The sequence below is a fragment of the Chiloscyllium punctatum genome, chromosome 7, assembly GCF_047496795.1.
Source record: "Chiloscyllium punctatum isolate Juve2018m chromosome 7, sChiPun1.3, whole genome shotgun sequence".
Taxonomy (NCBI): domain Eukaryota; kingdom Metazoa; phylum Chordata; class Chondrichthyes; order Orectolobiformes; family Hemiscylliidae; genus Chiloscyllium; species Chiloscyllium punctatum.
In genome coordinates, this window is record NC_092745.1 from 128,826,264 (window position 1) to 128,843,543 (window position 17,280).

General features: G+C 47.7%; 1 protein-coding gene across 4 annotated transcripts in view; it reads right to left on the reverse strand.

Annotated features, from left to right (window-relative positions):
• ttll7 (tubulin tyrosine ligase-like family, member 7) overlaps window positions 1-17,280 on the reverse strand; it is a 401,618-nt gene that overhangs the window by 179,264 nt on the left and 205,074 nt on the right. For all 4 annotated transcript variants that reach the window (XM_072574809.1, XM_072574807.1, XM_072574806.1 and 1 more), the window contains exon 3: window positions 7,893-8,033. In XM_072574809.1, coding sequence (XP_072430910.1) covers window positions 7,893-8,033 — 141 coding nt within the window. The remainder of the gene's footprint in view (window positions 1-7,892; window positions 8,034-17,280) is intronic.

The following is a 17,280-nucleotide window of genomic DNA, read 5'->3' on the forward strand; positions in this document are numbered from 1 at the left end:
CAGTTTGAAGTTGGTGAGATGCCCCATTTATAACCCAGGACTGCGTTTGACAACCAAATACGATGAGAATGCTCACAAGACCATTCGCTGGCTGACCAGCAACATTTTCATATTTGAGCATGGCGTTTGATGAACCGAAAGAACAGAGAGAAGACAAAGTCTTTAAAAGTATCAGGTCTATCCATCTTCAAGCAGAAAAGGCAAGGGAAGAGAGGTCCTCACAGTCATGAACTGTTTGATCAAATTCCCACCGGCAGGAATGTGAGCAACCAGAGAACACAGATTGAAGATAATTGGGGTGGATGACGAGATTTTGTTATTAGATGGAATTCAATGCATGAAAAGGAGGAAGAGATAGATTCAATAGTTACCTTCATGAAGAACAAAGGTAAGTGGAGTGCCACTGAATAGACAGTGCTTCAAAAAAAAACCAGCACAGGAACAATACACAGATTGTTCTGTGCTGAACAGTTCTATGAATCTACAATAACGTTTACTGGCTCCAATAAATAGAGGAAGAATATTTCTAATGAAGTGCTTACTGTGGAAAAGGATATAGAAGATATAGACTGTAGGGAAATAGATGGTGACATCTTGAAAAATGTCCATATTACAGAGGAGGAAGTGCTGGATGTCTTGAAATGGTTAAAGGTGAATAAATCCCCAGGACCTGATCAGGTGTACCCGAGAACTCTGTGGGATGCCAGGGAAGTGATTGTCGGGCCTCTTGCTGAGATATTTGTACCATCGATAGTCACAGGTGAGATGCTGGAAGACTGGAGGTTGGCAAACGTGATGCCACTGTTTAAGAAGAGTGGTAAGGACAAGTCAGGGAACTATAGACCAGTGAGCCTGACGTCGGTGGTGGACAACTTGTTGGAGGGAATCCTGAGGGACAGGTTGTACATGTATTTGGAAAGGCAAGGACTGATTAGGAATAGTCAACATGGCTTTGTGCATGTGAAATCATGTCCCACAAACTTGATTGAGTTTTTTGAGGAAGTAACAAAGAGGATTGATGAGGGCAGAGTGGTAGATGTGATCTATATAGACTTCAGTAAGGCGTTCAACAAGGTTCCCCATGGGAGACTGTTTAGCAAGGTTAGATGACACTGAATACTGGGAGAATCTGGATTCAGAACTGGTTCAAAGGTAGAAGACACAGGGTGGTTGTGGAGGGTTGTTTTCAGACCGGAGGCCTGTGACCAGTGGAGTGCCAGAAGGATTGGTACTGGGTCCATTTCTTTTTGTCATTTATATAAATGATTTGGATGTGAGCATAAGAGGTACAGTTAGTAAGTTTGCAAATGACATCAAAATTGGAGGTGTAGTGGACAGCAAAGAAGGTTACCTCAGATTACAACTGGATCTTGATCAGATGGGCCAATGGGCTGAGAAATGGCAGATGGAGTTTAATTCAGATAAATGCAAGGTGCTGCATTTGAGAAAGCAAATCTTCGCAGGACTTATACACTTAATGGTAAAGTCCTAGGGAGTGTTGCTGAACAAAGAGACCTTGGAGTGCAGGTTCATAGCTCCTTGAAAGTGGAGTCACAGGTAGATAGGATTGTGAAGAAGGTGTTTGGTATGCTTTCATTTATTGGTCAGAATATTGAGTACAGGAGTTGGGAGGTCATGTTGTGGCTGTAGAGGACATTGGTTAGGCCACTTTTAGAATCCTGCGTTTAATTCTGGTCTCCTTCCTATTGGAAAGTTATTGTGAAACTTGAAAGATTCAAAAAAGATTTACAAGGATGTTGCCAGGGTTGGAGGATTTGAACTATTATAAAGAGAGGCTGCACAGGCTGGGGCTGTTTTCCCTTGAGTGTCTGAGGCTGAGGGGTGATCTTACAGAGGTTAACAAAATCATGAGGAGAATGGATAGGATGAATAGACAAAGTCTTTTCCCTGGAGTGAGGGGGCGGTCCAGAACTAGAGGGCATAGGTTTAGGGTGAGAGGGGAAAGATATAAAAGAGACCTACGGTGCAACCTTTTCACACAGTGGGTGGTACGTGTATGGAATGAGCTGCCAGAGGAAGTGGTGGAGGCTGGTACAATTACAACATTTAAGAGGCATTTGGATGTGTATATGAATAGGAGGGGTTTGGAGGGATATGAGCCGGGTGCTGGAAGGTGAGACTAGGTTGGGTTGGGATATCTGGTCGGCATGGATGAGTTGGACCGAAGGGTCTGTTTCCGTGCTGTACATCTCTATGAATCTGTGACTCTAAATGACAGGCTCTCAATGAATTACAGGGCCTATGCAATGTCAGGAACAGAGACCACATCTTCCAGTGGTTGGTTGTTTGAATTAATAAGTTCCTTTGATTGTCTATAAGATACAGAGTGATCTCAACCAGACCACAAAACAGAGAACAAGAAAAAACTTGTGATTCCATGATTAGGTAGCAGCACTTCCTTCATAACCCTGAGTGTGCTAACAGTCACATGAACAGCCGCGTTAACCCATTCAGTCAACTCCTAGTGTTTGTGCTTCGAGGACCATTCGCTGCAAACAAAAAGGACATGAAGAACTGCCCCAGGGGTTTAGAGAGCCTGTTGTTCCCTTTGCCTTGCCTTCATCATGGCAACACCTACCACCACAGAACACCAGATGGCCTCCTTCTTTAGAGATTGCAATTTCCTCTCCCACATGGTTAAAGATGCCCTCCAACATATCTCATCCATATGCCGCCCCTCCGTGCTCAAACCCCACCCTCCAACCGCAACAAGGACAGAACGCCCCTGGTGCTCACCTTCCATCCTACCAACCTTCGCATAAACCACATCATTTGCCGACATTTCCGCCACCTCCAAACGGACCCCACCACCAGGGATATATTCCCCTCCCCATCTCTTTCCGCAAAGACCGTTCCCTCCGTGACTACCTGGTCAGGTCCACACCACCCAACAACTCACCCTCTCTTCCTGGCACCTTTCCCTGTCACCATAAGAATTGCAAAAACTGCGCCCACACATCCTCCCTCACCTCCATCCAAGGCCCTAAAGGAGCCTTCCATATCCAGCAAAGTTTTACCTGCACATCCACCAATATAATTTATTGTATCCGTTGCTCCCGATGCGGTCTCCTCTACATTGGGGAGACTGGGCACCTCCTAGCAGAACACATTAGGGAACATCTCTGGGACACCCGCACCAATCAACCACACCGCCCTGTGGCCCAACATTTCAACTCTCCCTCCCACTCTGCCAAGGACATGCAGTCCTGGGCCTCCTCCACAGCCGCTCTCTCACCACCCGACTCCTGGAGGGAGAACGCCTCATCTTCCGCATCGGAACACTTCAACCCCATGGCATCAATGTGGATTTCACCAGTTTCCTCATTTCCCCTTCCCCCATCCAACCCCAGCTCCAACCTTCCAACTTAGCACCTCCCTCATGACTTGTCCTACCTGCCTATCTTCCTTTCCACCTATCCACTCCACCCTCCTCTCTGACCTATCACCTTCATCCCCACCCCCATTCACCTATTGTACTCTTTGCTACCTTCCCCCACCCTCCTCTCTGACCTATCACCTTCATCCCCTCCCCCATTCACCTGTTGTACTCTATGCTACTTTCTCTCCACCCCCATCCCTCTCTCATTTATTTCTCCACTCTGCAGGACCCTGCCTCTATTCCTGATGAAGGGTTTTTGCCCAAAACGTCGATTTTCCTGCTCCTCCGATGCTGCCTGACTTGCTGTGCTTTTCCAGCACCACTCTAATCTAGACCTCGGCTAAACAGCCAGTTTACTAATTAATCACATTCTGAAGGGCGGTCACTTGATTTTAAATGTTTAACACTGATTTCTCATCACAGATGCAGCCAGACCCGCTGAGTTTCTCCAGCAATTTCTGTCTCTGTTTGTTGTGAAGCAATGAGCCCCTTTTCTCCTGTTATGTACAGAGGAACCTCAATTATCTGAATATCAATAATCCGAACATCGGATTATCCACAGTAGATCCTGAGGCCCCGATAGAAACATTACATCAAAGAGCTGTTTCAGCCCTGATCGGGTCTTTTGTTTACAGGTACAATAATTAAGAACGTTCTCGACTCACTGAAATGCTGCCGAGAACAGTCCTGAACAGTCCAGGCACCCATCTCCACATTACTGACGTCCTGCCTTCTCTCTCCCCCCACACACTTTCCCTGGAGGGGGGTTTCAGGGGTGTACCCTGAAACCCCCCTTCCCCGGATAATCTCTGTAATATTGTCCTGTACAGGGCAAAGGTGGAACTTGTCAAAACGTTGCAGTCCAAAGGTGTGTGTGTGTCCACGCGCACGCTATTTGGAGACTTACCCCACAAAGGCAGCAGCAGTCTGACTGTTGGTGTACAGTCTGGCTGCCCCGATAGCAGGGAGGGGGGGGGGGCATGGACGGGGGTTGGACAGTGGGAGGGCGTGGTTAGGGGCCGACAGGGTTCAGGGGAGGGCGGGAGGCATAGGGTGGGTCGGAACAGGTTTGGGGTGCGGGGTGGCAGCAGGCGGACAGCGTTGGGGGCGGGCGAACGGGGTTTGGGGGAGGGCAGGGCCAGGGCTTACGCACTGCCTCATCTCCTGAACGGGGAGCACATTTTACAGAAAACCCCAAGCCCCAGAGGAAATCAATTAACCGAATAATCAATTATCCAAACGAAATAGTGCCTGCCCATCTCGTTCCTCTGCAAATTGGTGCGATCATTTGAAATTTGGCATCCTTGCATTTGTCCTGATAAACTGAATCTCTTAATTATAAATATAGAATCCCTACACTGTGGAAGCAGGCCATTTGGCCCAACAAATCCACACTGACCCTTCAAAGAGCATCCTACCCTAACCTACACCCCTAGCCTATCCCTGTATTCCCTGTGGCCAATCCGTCTGACCTGTACATCTTTGGACTGTGGGAGGAAACCGAAGCACCTGGAGAAAACCCACGAAGACACGGGGAGAATGGCAAACTCCACACTGAGTCACCCAAGGCTGGAATTGAACCCAGGTCCCTGGCACAGTAAGGCAGCAGCAGTAACCAGTGAGTCACCGTGCCACCTTGGATAACAGTCATGTTCAATAAGTTAAACAAAGGTTTTTCACTGTGAGGCCCAGTGAGATCTCTTGACATATCTTGTGAAACCCACCTGCTTGATGATTCACCCCAGCCTATGATGCCCCTCTCGCCTGAATCTAGTGTCATTCTACCACTTGCCATTCCTGGAAGAAGTTACTATCCACCAGATAGCCACACCATCTGTGCATCTGGCAAGCGTTGGTACTCCTAAGGTTTCTTACTCATTGAGGGGCAGTCTTTCTGAAGATGGCTGAGCAGGTGACAATGCTGTGATTCTTCAAAAGGGACCTGGAGGTCCATAAGAAGACATCTGCTGCCCAAATGACACACAAAGGAAGCCCTGGCACCAGACGCTAGCAGCCTGGTCTGAGGTCACCACCCGGTCATGCAGTTTCTGCGTTCTAGAGGAATGGCAGCAGTGGCACAGGAAGATCAATCATCCTCTGCCCTCTTCCAAGGCAATGCCATGCTCTTCTCTCTGCAACCTCCCCCTCCCTCTATTGCTGCTGCACCCACCTGCCACCAGGGTCTTGCTCTCCCACTCTCACTGTTCCCTGTGACATCTCCCTCACTCGCTGTTGTCAGCCGTCAGCCTCCCCCCTCCATTAACCCTCACTGTGCTGCCTACTGACTCCTCATCACCACCACTCCCCACTCCCCACTCCCCTCACCTTCACCAGCACTAACAGCTGGGTCACCCAATGTCACCTCACTCAGGCCCTCCCCTTTCTCTCGTTCCTGAAGAGGGCAGAAAGATGGGTCAAAGGGTGCCCGATACCAGCCTCCTCACCCCCCCCACCCCCACCATCAGGAGGGTGTTGTGTCCCTTGAATGAGAAAAGGGGACCCCCCCTGTGGTGCTGCAGTGACGTCCATGTCCCACAAACCCAGTGAATACAACTCCCCAATCCGCTGCAGCTCTCACAGTAACCCCACCAGTAATGTCATTCCTTACACACCGTGTCCAATCACTGCCCGCGATGCCTTCTCTCTCTCTCCCTCTCCCCCACCCCCCACCTCTCTCCCTCTCTCAGTCTCTCTCTCTCTGTCTCTGTCTCTCTCTCTGTCTCTCTCCCCCCCACCTCTCTCTCTCTCTCTCTCTCTCTCCCTCTCCCCCATTCCCCCACCTCTCTCCCTCTCTCTCTCTCTCTCTCTCTCTCTTCCCCTCCCCCCACTCCCCACCTCTCTCTCTCTCTCTCGTGCCGGGCAGGTACCTGTGGGATGTCCCCAGCCCCTGCAGACAAATGGGCCACTCCCTCAGGTGGTCCCTCAGAGAATGAGGTGACAGACACCCCAGAAGATTCCTCAGCAAAGGCAGATCCCTGCCAGCTCAGGACCTGATAGAGGTTGGGTTTAGAGAGTGGAGCACAATCTGGTGAGCACCTCACTGCCACAGCTCCCCAGCTGGCCCAGGGAGACACACCTCAGGCCGCAGGCATTCGGAGGACTGAGGGAGACCAGGCACCTGCTCAGCCTCAGGGAGGAGAGGCCACCCTGGTGTCAGCGATCGAGGTGAATTACAGGGCAGGAGAGGCAGACAGGGATATGGGACATAATGGCCTTCATTGACCAGGAGCTGCAGCAAGTCACACGACCATCCAGCTGATCCAGCAGTCTCCATGGGCAGGTTAGCAGTTGCCATGGAGAGTCAGGCCTGATCCATGGAGAACCAGGCCTGGTCCACAGAGAGCCATGCCCAGTCCACAAACAGCCTGGCCTAGTCCACTGACAGCCTGGCCTAGTCCTATGACAGCCTGGCCAGTCCACAGAGAATCGACGTTTCGGGAATGAGCCCTTCTTCATGACCGAAACGTTGATTCTCCTGCTCCTTGGATGCTGCCTGACCTGCTGCGTTTTTCCAGCAACACATTTTCAGCTCTGATCTCCAGCATCTGCAGTCCTCACTTTCTACTAGTCCACAGACAGCCAGGCCCAGTCCACAGACAGCCAGGCCCAGTCCACAGACAGCCAGGCCCAGTCGACAGACAGCCAGGCCCAGTCCACAGACAGCCAGGCCCAGTCCACAGACAGCCAGGCCCAGTCCACAGACAGCCAGGCCCGGTCCACAGACAGCCAGGCCCGGTCCACAGACAGCCAGGCCCAGTCGACAGACAGCCAGGCCCAGTCCACAGACAGCCAGGCCCAGTCGACAGACAGCCAGGCCCAGTCCACAGACAGCCAGGCCCAGTCGACAGACAGCCAGGCCCGGTCCACAGACAGCCAGGCCCGGTCCACAGACAGCCAGGCCCAGTCCACAGACAGCCAGGCCCAGTCCACAGACAGCCAGGCCCAGTCCACAGACAGCCAGGCCCAGTCCACAGACAGCCAGGCCCGGTCCATGGAGAGCCAGGCCCGGTCCATGGAGATCCAGGCCCGGTCCATGGAGATCCAGGCCCGGTCCATGGAGAGCCAGGACCAGCAGTGGCAAGGTCTGCTGGGTTTGAACGCAGCTACCTGAAGCTCATCACCTCAGCCACTGGTCCTCAGAACCGAAGCTATGATGACAGGTGGATGGGAAATGTTGAGAGAATCTTGCCTCACAGAGCAGAAAGTAGTTAAAGAATGCAGCAAGCTGATCCTGTGATGTCAGGCCTGGCCTCTCTTGATTTCCTATGTGGTACTGCCACTTTTCTCACCATAACCCACACAATTCACCATAATTCACAATCTCACCATAACCCACACCGATAAAATTCTAACGGTTGACTCCAAATCAGAACGTCTCAGCAACATGTCTCACCTCTCGGCAAGATTCACATTCTGTGCAAATAAGAGACTATGTGAAGACATTTTCCCCACTTGACCATCACACGGATCTGCAAGGGAAAGTTATTCTCACCGATCTGATATTTGGTGCCAGCAAAGTTTGCTGTGATGGCTCCTTTCTTCTTCTTCTTCATTCTGATGTTCCTTTTCCCAACTCCCGTGGTTTTATACGGCAGCCCACTCTTCAGTGTCAGACTCGAGGTCCCTTGAACATCTAAAGAAAGAAAGGTTACACGATACAGAGGTTCCAGAATGCCGAGGAGGCAACATGGAGAGATTTATGCACATCATTTTACCCAGTTCAAAAACAGTTAACATGTTCAAGTGGAAACAGTGACCTCCCATCAATTCCTTATCTTCAGAATCTTCCGTTAATTTTCATACAACTGAGCTTAGTGTTTCTCAGCTTCAAATAACTTCTTACAAGGTTTGAGCCAACCACTTCTAATCTGGAACTTCCAAACTATCTCTCTGCACTGCGGTAACCTATTTCTTAACAGTTCTAAACAATCTCTCTTCCTCAGGAACAACTGTCTAATATACCCAGCTTCTGCCAGGAACTTTGCAAACTGAACTAAAACCAAAGGGCTTTCTTCAGGCTGTGGTTGATTGTCTAAAACCAAAAAGAAAACACAATTCTGGAATGGGGTAAAAACAATGACTTCAGATGCTGGAAACCAGATTCTGGATTAGTGGTGCTGGAAGAGCACAGCAATTCAGGCAGCATCCAAGGAGCTTCGAAATCGACGTTTCGGGCAAAAGCCCTTCATCAGGAATAAAGGCAGTGAGTCTGAAGCGTGGAGAGATAAGTAGAGGAGGGTGGGAGTGGGGAGAAAGTAGCATAGAGTACAATGGGTGAGTGGGGGAGGGGATGAAGGTGATAGGTCAGGGAGGAGAGGGTGAAGTCGATAGGTGGAAAAGGAGATAGGCAGGTAGGACAAGTCCGGACAAGTCAAGGAGACAGTGCTGAGCTGGAAGTTTGGAGGATCCCAACCTCGCCACCAAGCCAACGGATAAAGGGGGTACAGTGGTAGTCTGGCGCACTGACCTCTACACCGCTGAAGCCAAACGCCAACTCAAGGACACCTCTTCCTACTGCCCCCTCGACCATGACCCCACCCCCCATTACCAAACCATCATCTCCCAGACCATACAGAACCTCATCACCTCAGGAGATCTCCCACCCACAGCTTCCAACCTCATAGTCCAGGAACCCCGCACTGCCCCGTTCTACCTCCTTCCCAAGATCCACAAGCCTGATCACCCTAGCCGACCCATTATCTAAGCATGCTCCTGCCCCACTGAACTCATCTCTACCTACCTCGACACTGTCCTATCCCCCCTAGTCCAGGAACTCCCCACATACGTTCGAGACACCACCCACGCCCTCCACCTCCTCCAAGACTTCCGTTTCCCCGGCCCCCAATGCGTCATCTTCACCATGGATATCCAATCCCTCTACACCTCCATCCGCCATGACCAGGGCCTCCAAGCCCTCAGTTTTTTCCTCTCCAGACGTCCCCAACAATACCCTTCAACCGACACTCTCATTCGTTTGGCCGAACTGGTCCTCACCCTTAACAATTTCTCCTTTGAATCCTCCCACTTCCTCCAGACCAAAGGGGTAGCCATGGGCACACGTATGGGCCCCAGCTATGCCTGTCTCTTTGTTGGCTACGTAGAGCAGTTGATCTTCCGTAATTACACTGGCACCACACCCCACCTCTTCCTCCGCTACATTGATGACTGCATTGGCGCCACCTCATGCTCCCGCGAGGAGGTTGAGCAATTCATCAACTTCACCAACACATTCCACCCTGACCTTAAATTTACCTGGACCATCTCTAACACCTCCCTCCCTTTCCTGGACCTCTCCATCGCCATTAATGACGACCGACTTGACACTGACATTTTTTACAAACCCACCGACTCCCACAGCTACCTGGATTTCACCTCTTCCCACCCTACCTCTTGCAAAAATGCCATCCCGTATTCCCAATTCCTCCGCCTCCGCCGTATCTGCTCCAAGGAGGACCAGTTCCACCATAGAGCACATCAGATGGCCTCCTTCTTTAGAGACCGCAATTTCCCTTTCCACGTGGTTAAAGATGCCCTCCAACGCATCTCGTCCACATTCCGCACTTCCGCCCTCAGACCCCACCCCTCCAACTATAACAAGGACAGAACGCCCCTGGTTCTCACCTTCCACCCTACCAACCTTCGCATCAACCAAATCATCCGCCGACATTTCCGCCATCACCAAAAAGACCCCACCAGGGATATATTTCCCTCCCCATCCCTTTCCTCCTTCTGCAAAGACCATTCCCTCCGTGACTACCTGGTCAGGTCCACATCCCCCTACAACCACCCTCCAATCCTGGCACCTTCCCCTGCCACCGCAGGAACTGTAAAACCTGCGCCCACACCACCTCCCTCACCTCTATCCAAGGCCCTAAAGGAGCCTTCCACATCCATCAAAGTTTTACTTGCACATCCACTAATATCATTTATTGTATCCGTTGCTCCCGATGTGGTCTCCTCTACATTGGGGAGACTGGGCGCCTCCTAGCAGAGCGCTTTAGGGAACATCTACGGGACACCCGCACCAATCAACCACACCGCCCCGTGGCCCAACATTTCAAGTCCCCCTCCCACTCTCCCACCTATCCACTCCACCCTCTCCTCCCTGACCTATCACCTTCATCCCCTCCCCCACTCACCCATTGTACTCTATGCTACTTTCTCCCCACCCCCACCCTCCTCTAGCTTATCTCTCCACGCTTCAGGCTCACTGCCTTTATTCCTGATGAAGGGCTTTTGCCCGAAACGTTGATTTCGCTGCTCCTTGGATGCTGCCTGAACTGCTGTACTCTTCCAGCACCACTAATCCACAATTCTGGAATGGTCTAACTGAAGCCTAATACACTGCACCGGTTACTCTGAACAGTTGTAAAACTCAACAAATGTAAACAAAACCCCACTCATCCAACATGGACACTGGCAATGAACAGATCTGGAAATCCATCTGTGCCTGAATTTCAGGAACTGGATCCGATGGCAAACACTGGAGCAGACGGATAAGTGTCCTTGAATCATCAGGAGTCTGTTTGATTTGCAGAGGTGAAGCAAGTACTGATACTTCATAAAGTTCTGGAAAATCTCTATTTCTCTGGACATTTACTTTTCTGTGGATCTGTTTCCACTTCCCAGGCCCCTTTCTGACAAATTAGGAACTGGGTAATTAACCTGCACTTTTGCTTCCTCAATTTAGACTTGGGGAACTGATACAGCTCCACTAGAGATACTCAAGGAGACTATTGGAGACCTTGGATTAGTGGTGCTGGAAGAGCACAGCCATTCAGGCAGCATCCAAGGAGCAGCGAAATCGACGTTTCGGTCAAAAGCCCCTTTTATTCCTGATGAAGGGCTTTTGCCCGAAACGTCGATTTCAAAGCTCCTTGGATGCTGCCTGAACTGCTGTGCTCTTCCAGCACCACTAATCCAGAATCTGGTTTCCAGCATCTGCAGTCATTGTTTTTACCCTGTTGGAGACCTTCTTAATTGTATTCAAGGAACAACATTGGGAGTATGTACATCTAGGGGACTGCATTAACAGTTGGAATACACCTCTATGCCCTAGAGAACAAATAGGCTTGTTCTTAGCTCCTGCATCTGATCACTGAAACCCTGATGTATTTCTTATTACTGATAAGCTACCACTGTAAACCATTCTCTATCTGCATTAGAAATAGAATTAGCTTTATTGTCTCGTACTGAAATGAAAAGTTTACAAGTTGCCACTTACAGCACCACCTTAGGTATAAAGACACCTTGGTACAGATTCTTCAGTACAAACTCTTAGGGAAAAAATTGGAAAAATAAAGAAATAATACGTCCAGCATTATAGGTCATGGAAAAATAAATAAAACATTCAGCATTAAGTCAAGAACAAGAACATAATACATAGAAGAAAAAGTGTATTTATAACAGCTATGACGTAAGTTGCAGTTCAGAAAAGATTTACAAGGATGTCGCCAGAGTTGGAGGATCTGAGCTATAGGGAGAGGCTGAGTAGGCTGGGGCTGTTTTCCCTGGAGCATCGGAGGCTGAGGGATGACCTTATAGAGGTTTACAAAATTATTAAGTGCGTGGATAGGATAAATAGACAAAGTCTTTTCCCTGAGGGCATAGGTTTAGGGTGAGAGGAGAAAGATATAAAAGTGACCTAAGGGGCAACTTTTACACACAGAGGGTGGTAAGTGTATGGAATGAGCTGCCAGAGGAAGTGGTGAAGGCTGGTACAATTGCAACATTTAAAAGGCATTTGGATGGGTATATGAATAGGAAGGGTTTGGAGCGATATGGGCCGGGTGCTGGCAGGTGGGACTAGATTGGGTTGGGCTATCTGGTCGGCATGGACAGGTTGGACCGAAGGGTCTGTTTCCATGCTGTACATCTCTATGACTCTAGTGGCATGTAGGATTAGGTAAGTGTGTTCGTAATGAGATTTAGTGATTAATTTATAAGTAATTTCTATAAGGCTGAGAGACTTGGGTCTGTTCTCATTGGACAGAAGAAGGTTAAGAGGGGATTTGATAAAGATATATAAGATGATCAGTGGATTAGATATGGTAGACAGTGCAAGTCTTTTTCCTCGGATGATGCTGTCATCTTGTATGAGGGGGCATAGCTACAAATTGAGGGGTGATAAATTTAAGACAGATGTCAGAGGCAGGTTCTCTACTCAGAGAGTGATAAGGGCGTGGAATGCGCTGCCTGCTAATGTAGTTAACTCAGCCACATCAGGGAGATTTAAACAATCCTTGGATAAGCACATGGATGATGATGGGATAGTGTTGGGGGATGAGCTTAGATTTGTTCACAGGTCAGCGCAACATCAAGGGCCAAAGGGCCTGTTCTATACTCTATGCTCTAGTTCTGCAACTATGGTGATTTCTTTTAAGATGCAGCATTACAGAGAGAGAGATTTTCTGATGAGTACTGGGTTTTCATTGATTGAGTTATGCAAGTGAACAGTGTAGTACATGGGACTTTAGATAGAAGGGTTTACTTTGGCTTAAGGCAAATAATCATAGCTTCAAGAAACCCTCTAGATTTCAGTTCAGTTTATAGAAATCCTGGCAGAAGCTGGGTATATAAAACTGTTGTTCATGAATAAGGGAGATTGTCTAGAACTGTTAATAAATAGGTTACAACAGTGTGGGGAGATAGTTTGAAAGTTACAGATCCTAGAAGTAGTTAGTTAAAACCCTGATAGGGATTATTTGAAGCTGAGAAAATCTAAACTCAGTTATATGAAGATGGAAGGATGAGGCTGGCTATCAGATTCTAAAGATGGGGATTGAAATCACAGCTAAATTAAACTCTAGCAATATGACAGAGTCGTGAATTCTCTCCAGCATGCATACTCGAATGGAGAACTGTTGGGATACTGAGATTATATCCTACACACAAGTTTCAGAATGTTTAAACATGTGATTTACATAAATGGATTGATTTGATCTATTTTATCTTCATTTCTTTTCATAGTTAATTTCTATTTTATTGTTAAAATTCAATTTGCTCCACTGCATGTTTGTGTTTCAGTGAAAGATCACTATACATAAAAAAAAAGATCTATCAAGCCAGATTAGTAACCTTGGTGAGGACCATAACACAGGTGTCAGGTAGCAAATACAATTGAGAACCAAGAGGAGGGTTTAAAAGGGAGGTGATCAAGCATATTAGAAAAGGGGGATTATGACAAAAGACTGGCAGTTAACATTAAGGGAAATCCCAAAGTCTTCTAACGATACTTCAATAGTAAAGGTGTGGTAAATGGAGGACTCACACAAAATTGGGGCCAATAAAAAAGTTTTAAACATGGAAGGCGAGGGTATGGCTAAGGTACAAAACATTTGCATCTGTCTCTACCAAGGAGGTAGATGCTAGCCAGGCCACAGTAATAGATTATGTGTCACTACCAGGATTCAAAATTGATCAAGAAAAACTGTTGGACAGACTGTTAGTCATTGAGTCAGAGAGTCATGGAGATGTACAGCATGGAAACAGACCTTTTGGTCCAACTTGTCTAGGCCGACCAGATATCCTAACCTAATCTAGTCTCATTTGCCAGCCCTTGGCCCATATCCCTCTGAACCCCTACTATTCATGTACCCATCCAGATGCCTTTGAAATATTGTAATTGTACAAACCTCCACCACTTCCTATAGCAGCTCATTCCATACACACACCACCCTCTGCATGAAATATCTGCCCCTTAGTTTCATTTTAGATCTTTCCCCTCTCACCCTAAACCTATGCCCTCTAGTTCTGGACTCTCCTACCCCAGGGAAAAGACCTTGTCTGTTTATCCTATCCATGCCCCTCATAATTTTATAAACCTCTATAAAGTCACCCCTCAGCCTCAGAGGCTCCAGGTAAAAACAATTACTGCAGATGCTGGAAACCAGATTCTGGATTAGTGGTGCTGGAAGAGCACAGCAGTTCAGGCAGCATCCAAAGAGCTTCGAAATCGACATTTCGGGCAAAAGCCCTTCATCAGGAAGGGCTTTTGCCCGAAACGTCGATTTTGAAGCTCCTTGGATGCTGCCTCAGAGGCTCCAGCCTAATCAGCCTTGCCCTCGAACTCAAACTCTCCAACTCTGGCAACATCCTTGTAAATCTTTTCTGAACCCTTTCAAGTTTAACAATATTTTTCCAATGGCAGGGAAACCAGAATTGAATGCAGTATTCCAAAAGTGGCCGAACTAAGTGCTCATACTTGACGAGGGGCCAGGATCAGATAAGAAGCATCCTTAGATATTAAAACAAGTGAAATTGGAAATTGCAGAAGCACTAGCCATTAACTTCCCTGAACTCAAGAGAGGTGCCAGAAGGCTGAAGATTTTTAAAAATCACACCTTTGTTTAAAAAACTCTGTCATAGAGTCATAGGGAAACAGACCCTACAGTCCAACTCGTCCGTGTTGACCAGAAATCCTAAATTAATCTCGTCCCACCTGCCGACACTTGGCCCATATCCCTCCAAACCCTTCCTATTCATATACCCATCCAAATACCTTTTAAATGTTGTAATTGTACCAGCCTCCACCACTTCCTCTGGCAGCTCATTCCAGACATGTACTACCCTTTGAGTGAAAATGTTGCCCCGTAGATCCTTTTTATACCTTTCCCCTCTCACCCTAAACCTGTGCCCTCTAGTTCTGGACTCCTCCACCCCAGGGAAAAGACTTTGTCTATTTATCCTATCCATGCCCCTCATGATTTAATAAACTTCTATAAGGTCACCCTTCAGCCTTCAACACTCCAGGGAAAACAGCCCCAACCTATTCAGCCTCTCCCTATAGCTTAAATCCTCCAAACCCTGGCAACATTCTTGTAAATCTTTTCTGAACTCTTTCAAGTTTAACAACATCGTTCTGATAGGAAGGAGACCAGAATTGCACGCAATATTCCAAAAGTGGCCTAACCAATGTTCTGTACAGCCGCAACATGACCTCCCAACTCCTGTACTCAATACTCTGACCAATAAAGCCTTCTTCACTACCCTATCTACCTGCAACACCACTTTGAAGGAGCTATGAACCTGCATTCCAAGGTCTCTTTGTTCAGCAACACTCCCTCGGACCTTACCATTAAGTGTATACATCATGTTAAGATTTGCTTTCCCAAAATGCAGCACCTCACATTTATCTCAATTAAACTCCATCTGCCACTTCTCAGCCCATTGGCCCAACTGATCAAGATCCCATTGTAATCTGAGATAACCTTCTTTGCTGTCCACTATACCTCCAATTTTGGTTTCATCTGCAAATCTACCAGCTACACCACTTATCTCACATCCATATCATTTACATAAATGATGAAAAACAGTGGACCCAGCACCGATCCTTGTGGCACTCCACTGGTCACAGGCCTCCAGTCTGAAAAACAACCCTCCACCACCACATTCTGTCTTCTACCTTTGAGCCAGTTTTGTATCCAAATAGCAAGTTCTCCCCATTTTCCATGAGATCTAACCTTGCTAACCAGTCTCCCATGGGGAACCTTGTTGAACGCCTCACCTGAAGTCCATATAGATCACATCTACTGCTCTGGCCTCATAAATCTTCTTTGTTACCTCTCCAAAAAAACTCAATCAAATTTGTGAGACATGATTTTTTTTAGATTACTTACAGTGTGGAAACAGGCACTTCGGCACAATAAGTCCACACCGAACCTCCGAAGAGCTACCCACCCAGACCCATTCCCCTACATTTACCCCTTCACCTAACACTACGGGCAATTTAGTATGGCCAATTCACCTAACCAGCACATCTTTGGACTGAGGGAGGAAACCGGAGCACCCGGAGGAAACCCACGCAGACACGGGGAGAATGTGCAAACTCCACACAGACAGTTGCCTGAGGTGGGAATTGAACCCGGGTCTCTGGCGCTGAGGCAACAGTGCTAACCACTGCCATGCACGAAGCCATGTTGATTAGCCCTAATAAGTCCTTGTCTTTCAAAATACATGTACATCCTGTCCCGAAGGATTCCCTCCAACAACTTACCCATCAGCAACGTTAGGCTTGCCGGTCTATAGTTCCCCCCCGGCTTGTCCTTCTTAGGTTAAAGTTGTTGTTAAAAGATTCTAATGCCCAGCAAGTACAGATCGGTCAATTTAAAATCAATTATTTGGGATAGAATTAGTAGCTGCATGGAAAAGGATGGATTGATTAAGAAGATTCAGCATGGATTTCTAAATGGGAAACTGTCTAACTAACATTCTACAGTTTGTTGATGTAACAGAAAGACTTGATCAGGCTCTAATATCGTGTGTGTGAACCTTCTCAAGGAATTCAATACAGTGACATACAGAGATCTGGGAGAGAAACTACAGCTCATGGAATAAAAGGGGCAATAGCCATGTCGTCACAGGATTGATCACATGACAGGAAGCAGAGAGGAATGGTCAATAGATATTTTTCAGGCTGGAAGAAGGTTTGGAGTGGAGTTCTCCATGGGTCTGCTTCAGCATCATTGCTTTTCTGGATATCTCTGTAAATTATCGAGATCTTGATGTGGAACAGATAGTTTCAGAGTTTATGAAAGGCACTAAACTCGGAAACACTGAAAACTGTGAACAGTATTGTGCAGAACCCCAAAAGGGCATTGACCACTTGATGGAGTGGGCAGAAAGACAGCAAATGGAGTTCAATGCAGAGAGATGATAGGGGATGCACTTTAGAAGGAAGAACATTTTAAAATTAATTCACAGGGTGTGGGTATCACTGGCTGGGCCAGCATTTATTGCTCATCCTAACTCCCTAGAGAGCAGTTAAGAGTTAACCAATTGCTGTGGGTCTGGAGTCACAAGTAATCCAGACTGGGCAAGAAATTTAGTGAGCCAGACCAGTTTGGGTAATAATTGACAATGGTTACCATGAGGCTGAATGT